This window comes from Protomyctophum parallelum, assembly GCF_964188405.1.
Source record: "Protomyctophum parallelum genome assembly, chromosome: 4".
In the NCBI taxonomy this organism is placed as follows: domain Eukaryota; kingdom Metazoa; phylum Chordata; class Actinopteri; order Myctophiformes; family Myctophidae; genus Protomyctophum; species Protomyctophum parallelum.
The window spans coordinates 4,196,885-4,204,536 of record NC_139700.1 but is presented as its reverse complement, the minus strand read 5'-3'; the positions used below and the strand labels follow the sequence as shown (position 1 = coordinate 4,204,536).

The following is a 7,652-nucleotide window of genomic DNA, read 5'->3' as shown; positions in this document are numbered from 1 at the left end:
ATCATACGGATAAATAAGTTAACTGAAAAGAATGTCCCGTTAGCTTTACTCTTGCACCTAACTCATCACTGAAACATGTGGCGTTAGTCAAAGCTGCATGTCACATCATATAGAAATTGCATCCACACAATATTAAACAATGCGAAATCAAGAAAGAAAAAGGGTAATAAAATACAGTATACTGTCATGAAATGTGTCAGTCTGAAGCCCAATTTATAACTTTGTTGTACAACAGTGTTTCTCGCTGAAAATAATGTATACATTGACTATTAGCCGAGGACTCGTTTCTAGCAGCTTATAATTTCAGGCTGTGGCAGTCAAGTGATTCATGACTTGATTCTGTAGCTCTTCATACATTTCTCACGTCTCCTCTACAAGACCGTCTCTTCCTATGTTCCTTTCCCACCACTTCACTGAGCACAACTAAAACATCAAAATGTGCAAAAGAAAAAATGTTTTGCAAGCTCTTTCCTTTATAGCGTCACAGGACAAATTTGTATGTTTTCTTAATGTATCAATTTCCCCATGTTTTTCAATGGCACATATTGCAATTTTGTAAAAGAAAAGATGAGAATAATTTGGTGTTTTCCGTTCCATTGTCCTTTAGGCAGTCCGATGTCTTCAGAACCCAAGGGCCTATCAAATCTGCCCAAACACCATTGTACAAAGCTAAGAGAAGCTTAAGCATCAATCAATAAATGAGGCAGTTTTTCTTCATTCCTGACAAGGTCAGATGTAGACGGATTCGGATTTCCTTTGAAAGAGGCAAGTTGTTGATGGTGTTTAGCAAGACAGACCTACTAGTATTTCCCCCATCCTCAACCATACTTAAAACCACAGAATCATGAGCAACATTAAATGCAATTATATGGGCTCATTTCTGCATTTTGAAAGCATACTTTGCAGAAGCTTTGAAGATCAGTGCTGTTGCAGACCAGAACCACAACTCTACAGTTAATGTAATGCTGTTGACACCTGAGCTCTCCAGAGAGGGTGGTCATTTAGTTTCAGTCCAATAACAGACTCCCTTTAATTAATTGTTGTGTGAATTAAAATCTAGGATGGATCAAAATGGCTGCAAGGTGGAGACATTGTGACACTGTAATATTCTTTGACATTGTCAGAAACAAATGGGATAATACCTTAAAAAAGGCGAATTCATACATTTGGGCCACAATAGCATTATGTCTGCTCCAAAAGGTATAAATGTCTTCTAATGTCTTCAAACACTCATAGTCTATGTACAGCCCACACCAAAGGCAGGGTAGACAGTATCTAAACAGCAGGTACAGCCCAAGTCAGGAAAACAGTTCTGAATTCTGTTAAAATGTTCAAACAGTCCCAAGTTATGAAAGAATACGTCTCCCAGCACTGGTCCCACGATTATTGAACTTCCTGAACGAACTTCAGATGTTTGTACCCACTGCTGTATTGACTCTGTCACTAAATCTCGCTCCAAAATGTCATTCCAATCTGTACTGAAAGAATGGAAGATAATACGCAGACAAATCCGTTTCCTCATTTCCAGTTTTGTTCGTCCACTCTCTGATTGATTAAAGACAGGCAGAGAACCTCTCTCTGCGTCACCTTAACTCTATGAGCATCCCATAACACAAAAGCACACGTACAGAGTTGCAGACACATGTAATTGTGTGTATGTCTGTGTTTGCAGGTATGCAGTAGCTAAAGCGGTACACCATCCATTTAATCAGTCCAAGCTCTTCTACCCTTATTCTACCCTCAGAGAGCAACTCTGAGACACGGTCCAGGCATTTACTCAAATGTTGACGTCCCGCACATCAGTGGGCGTGGCCGATAGGTCATCCCCATCTCCGATGCTCTTGGTTTCCGTGGTTACAGTGTGTGGTTGTTGTTGCGCTTGCCGGAGACTCGTTTCCAGCAGAGACTCAATTTGTTCCTGACAAGCCCTGAGACAATCCTAAAGACATGGAGAGACAAACAGACACATCATTCAGATACCAAGTGGCTTTGGTTTGGTTTGAGTTGGTTTCTCACTGGAGGAGAAATGGGTGGTTGAGGGATGCGGAAGTGAAAAAGAAGCGTGGAAGAGGTACACAGAATGGTTGCATAGGGTACAAATGTACCATAATAGGATAATGGGCGAAACGGCAGTGATATTGGCATCACTTGTCTTATAGTATAGTAAAGTAAGCTGTGCACAACGGCACACTATCTGAGGGTAAGTATATGAACTTGGATGGATAGATGGGTGGATGTACGAATCTACCTACCGGATCACTCCTGATGATCTGTGCCAGTCGCTCCGTTAGTTTCTGTGATGTCATGGTGTTGCCCACCATTCTAAGCTGTAAGCCCTCTACCGCAGCTGCCATACTTCCCGCTGCAACCATGGAGGGAGGGTTGGCTATGAATTTAACATCTGAGGAGAATAACCAGAGATATAGTTAATAAAGTACAGGTTTTTTTTTAAGAGACTGAAAACAAGAACATAGTCAAACAAGGATTAGTAACAAAACATATTGTAATTGTGTAATAGGAATATGCTTAAATAAAAGGCTAGAAGCACAGGCAACAATAACAACAGGCAACATGTTGCAGGTGTACATCTTTACTTAGCAGAGAGACATTGAATGCATGTCCTTTACGTACCAGTAGCGCATAACGCCACGAAGGTCTGCGCGTGCTTCCTCAGAATTGTCCTGTGCTCTTTCCTGATTTGCAGCTGGGACAGGAAGTGGTCGATGAAGTCAAGGGGTGTCACCGCAGCCAAGTCCCACTTCAGTTTACTCAGAACCATCAGTTCCATTTGCTGTGAGATGAAAAAGAGGACGAGAGAGAGCGTTAGATGTGAGTAGAAAGGAGTAGATATACAAGACTTTTCTTTTAGAATGGGCCTCAGGTCTTAATGGGTTAATCAACTACATGTGTTAATCAGTACAGCATAAACGAAAGCAAGGGCTCGCAACTCACTTTGGTCTCAAGTACTTGAGAAAGAGAAAGACCGACATGGGTCGAAAGGTTGCTGTGTCCGTGAATAAAAGTTACCTGGAGCATTACAAAGTGAGTTGCGAGCCCTTTGCTTTCGTTCATGTTATCTGTTAGTTTAACAGTTTGGCTCAGCACCAAGGCCGGGGGATGTGCGTTATATTATCTTATTCTTAATCAGTACAGCACCCATAATATATGAATTCACCGATAAACTCACCAATAGCTGCGTCGGTGTGACAGAGTTGTCTGTGTAGATGCACAGCTTCTCAGCAGTGAGCGGTATGGTCTCCTTCATCTTGGACGCCAGGAACATACAGGCAGCTCCCAGCAGCTGCAGGTGGCTTTTCTTGGTCAGTTCCACCGACAGGAACCTGTCCAGATAGTTCATAGCCAACGGGAAAACGTCTTCCTCACACTTCTGCTCCTCACACACCTGCAAAGAGAATCATAACTAGATCGATCAGAGCAGTGGTTCCCAAACTTTCATGTCAAGGACCCCCCCCCACAAATGGAACCAAATAGACCCATTAGGGTACATTGTGTTCCATTTGTACACTCTGAGTTACAGACCCAAAAGGGTCCATTTGGTTCCTAAGTATCATTTAGCTGGGGACCCCCTATTAGAGATTCACAACTTTCATATCTACAGCGGGCACCAGAGGGCGTAGTGACAGTGAGGATGAAACAGACAACATATTTTACTGCTAGTGCTGCTGGATGGCCACCATGCAGCTGAGAAAGTATACTAGGCAAGGACAATACGCCAAATACACTACAAATAATTAAAACAATAAGTTATAACATTTGCAGTTAGATGTGTCTTTTTGGTTGACATTAGCCTACTGACAAGCTACAGACAGAACACAATAGGCTTAATGTATAGGCTATAGAAAGGGCCTAAAAAGAAGTTGTCAGGCAGACATCTTCCTCGTGTGAGAACACAAAGGCTTGAAACGCGTGGTCTACAGAAAACAGAAAGAAAAGAAATCGCCAACTTTGCTGCAGGTTTTCGAAAAATATTTAGAAATATTTCCCGTAGGCTCCAGGCTCCCTTACACAAGTAACATTCTAAAATGTTAATCCTACGACTATACCGACAATGAAGAATGTTTCTTTAAGAACGAGTAAAATAAGTGGGCGTGTATGAAAATAAGTTTAACTAGGAATAATTCGGGTGAAACCATTAAACATAAACACATTTAGGCCTATCTGAACATCTTTGACAGATATTTGACAAATGTTTTAGGGTGAAAGTCTTATCATTCCTGCAACAGTCATCCATTATTAATTAATTGTGTATCTGATATACACAATTGGATATCAGTGGTGGAAAGTAACTATAGTAGGCTACATTTACTCAAGTACTGTACTTAAGTAGAGGTATTTGACTATTTGTACTTTCTTTAAGTTCTACTCCACTACATTTCCGATGCAAATATTGTACTTTTGCTCCACTACATTTATTTGACAACTTTGTAGATTTTGATTATTTGTATTATTATTATTAGCCTATTATTATTACAAAACAAACATTAGGCCTACCCACATCAGAAATATAGCCTACATTTCGCATTGTGAGCTTGTAGATCTGCTATTTTCAAAAGATGTTTCATGCATTTGAAAACTCGAGACATTCTGCATAATGAGTACTTTTACTGGTACCTATGCCTACTTTAAGTAAAGTAAAGAATTTCTACACTGCAGTATTGATAGTTTTACTTATTAAGTAGCCTATACAAAATGTGAGTACTTTTTCCACCACTGCTGTCCTGTCCTGTCAGTGTTACAGTAGGCTACACACACACACACACACACACCTCCAACATCCAAGTGGAGACTATCCTCCTCATGTAGGGAGCCACATCTCTCTGCACGCACTTGAAGTAGTTGGCAGCTGGCAGATAGTTGTCCTCCGCCTGCAACAAAGCCTGCAGCACTCTGTCATTCAACAGGTTCATGTCCTGGTAGGCTCTGCGGATAGTGTCCACTTCACAGCAGATCAACTGATGATGGGTCTCCATCTCCACTTAATCTCCAGACAACTCCTCCACAAGTGTGTCCGCTTTCAGCAGCTATTCTTTCTTTTAGTTTCGTTTTTAAACAACATAAAAAAAAGGATGAAGTTTTGACAGTTAGCTACTGTTCCATTTGCTTCCGAGTGGACAGCCTGTTCCAATTTCACTTTCACAGTGAAGTCAGAACATTTGTCGTCTTGGGGGAAATTAAATAAAACAATACTTCTAAAAGGCTAGTATTTGAAAGCAGCCTGCGCTGTGTCAGCCTACCGAGTCCTCATTTGCACTTCCGCAGTTTCACAAATTGTGCTTATTCCTTTTCTCAGTGTGGTTTGACCGCAATTTCCTCTTTTCTTGGTGCACACCAAGAAAGACTTCCAAGAAAGCTCAAAGGTGGCCTGCTGCTGCTCTGTCCGACAGCCGTGCTGCGTGCTCTCTTCTCTCTCTGACTCTCACTCTCACACTCTCTCTCTCTCTCTCTCACACACAGTAGAAAGGGGTTTTACTGTGTGTGTGTGTGTGTGTGTGTGTGTGTGTGTGTGTGTGTGTGTGTGTGTGTGTGTGTGTGTGTGTGTGTGTGTGTGTGTGTGTGTGTGTGTGTGTGTGTGTGTGTGTGTGTGTGTGTGTGTGTGAGTGTGTGTGTGTGTGTGTGTGTGCTGCCTCTTGCTGCGGCAACTCCCCCAAATAAAATCTCTCTCTCTCTCTCTCTCTCTCTCTCTCTCTCTCTCTCTGTCGCCCTCTCTCTCTCTACTTCCCCTGTTAACTCTCTTCTCCTCCTCTGTGGTCTGCCTGGGCGATGACGTTACTGTTGTGTTGTTCCGTCCCGACCGAACACATCAAAGTATTGAAGGGGGTGGCAGTCGTTCACGGAAGAGACGGTGCAGTGCAGAGCCTCCCCCACCTTCCCTTGGCTTGCACACACACGTCTGCTACAGTGTGGTCTTAATGGTCGGTGGTGGTGGGGACTACTACACCGCCAATAGCAGATAGGGGGAGCAGAGAGCTTATTTGGGATGAAACTTTGCAGGCCTGTACTAGGGAGTATATGGCCATAGTTGTTAACCACTTGGACCCCATGCAGCATCCATATTCTTGGGGGAACTTTACACAAAGAATAGCCGATCTACAAGCTCACAACGTGTAGTGACCCCATGCAGCATCCATATTCTGGGGGGAACTTTACACAAAGAATAGCCGATCTACAAGCTCACAACGTGTAGTGACCCCATGCAGCATCCATATTCTGGGGGGAACTTTACACAAAGAATAGCCGATCTACAAGCTCACAACGTGTAGTGTTGTGACGCTGTAACGGCAATCCTTCTCCTTCCAATGTATATTTGCACGTTACTTCACAGGTGCTGGGAGTGATCATACGCAGTACTAACAGAAGCATAACAGATGGATGTCCAGTCTTAGATCCAGTTTTTCAGATCCAGCTATTTTTGGCCAGGAGATTAGGTGATGATGATTATAGCTACAGAGGAAACTCACGGTCGTTTTACGAAGTCTAAAGGCCAAACCGCACCAGCCGCGGTTTGGCCAGTTGCACGAGTCACGACGCAACACGCAACTCCTTTTTTAGGTCAACCACATCAATGCAACTCCCTTGTGAAAGTTGCAAAGTGCCACATGGTTGAAAGTAGTTGCATGTTGCAACTTGCAAGAAGGTGCAACATGGCGAGTTGCAACATGGCGAATCATTGGTGCGGTTTGGGATTTAAAGAAGTGGTTCTCAAACGTTTTAATTCATTTAAAAAAATCCATTTGGTTCCATTTGTACTACATTCTCAGAATTACAGACCTACAGTATAAGGTTCCTTTGGAACCCCCTCAAGGAACCCAACACTTTGAGAGCCACTGTTCTGTAGCGTTTGAGTGGTTAAGGAATAAGGATGTTGTAGCGCTACTACACTCATCACATTCACAACAAACGGATGTCTCGTAGAAAAGACCAGTGGTGCCATGCTCGTTGCGGAGTTGAGACGTCACCGGATTTCTCCTCCCATCCACTTGCATTGAGTTGCTCACCTCAGCGCATGAGGCGACTTCACCCCTTCTTCCGGGAATGGAACAGAGTGCATTCTGGGATGCATTTGTGCCAAACACATGAACGAGTACCGTGTGTGCGTGCACTGTGAGAGAGTCATGGACGTGCACCGCTGTTGTTGTGTATTGGCTCGGCCGCCTCGGCGCGTTCAAGTAATTAGCCCAAATGCCGCTCGAGCTGCAGTACCTACTTTCGGCCACCATGACTTTTTCGCTTCAGCGTTTCCTCTCGGTGACGTCTCTATTAATATGTACTCTAAGGTCTTCAGTGTTTCCTCTCGAGACGTTAGTTAATATATACAATTAATATATACTCTACGGCCCTCATTTATCAACGCCGGTGTACACCCGTCGATATGAGGGCCTAAGTGTGGTACCAACAAAACATTTTTTACCGGCATGCACAGGTACGAAACGGTGCACGCTCGTAGACCGCGTCCCCCTAGATTCACGAGGCACCAAAGGCTACCCAAATCACTTGCATAACAGGTTTACCAGGCGTCAGGCGTCCGCTCCTCTAGCAACAATAGATTGGCTGCCCCCTTCGCACCTTCTACCAAGCTACAAAAGCTGCTGACCCGTGCATATCAATGGTCCATGTGTGACCTATTAAGCACT

The 7,652-nt window shown here is 43.5% G+C and overlaps 1 protein-coding gene across 1 annotated transcript; it reads right to left on the bottom strand.

Annotated features, from left to right (window-relative positions):
• Nucleotides 1–409: 409 nt before the first annotated feature.
• Nucleotides 410–5,445, bottom strand: LOC310857673 (G1/S-specific cyclin-D1-like). Its single transcript, XM_083763458.1, has 5 exons — nucleotides 4,788–5,445; nucleotides 3,188–3,403; nucleotides 2,632–2,791; nucleotides 2,253–2,401; nucleotides 410–1,939 (listed from the first exon to the last, which is right to left on the bottom strand). The coding sequence occupies exons 1-5, from the start codon at nucleotides 4,989–4,991 to the stop codon at nucleotides 1,778–1,780; spliced, it is 891 nt and encodes a 296-aa protein (XP_083619584.1). The 5' UTR covers nucleotides 4,992–5,445; the 3' UTR covers nucleotides 410–1,777.
• Nucleotides 5,446–7,652: the final 2,207 nt, after the last annotated feature.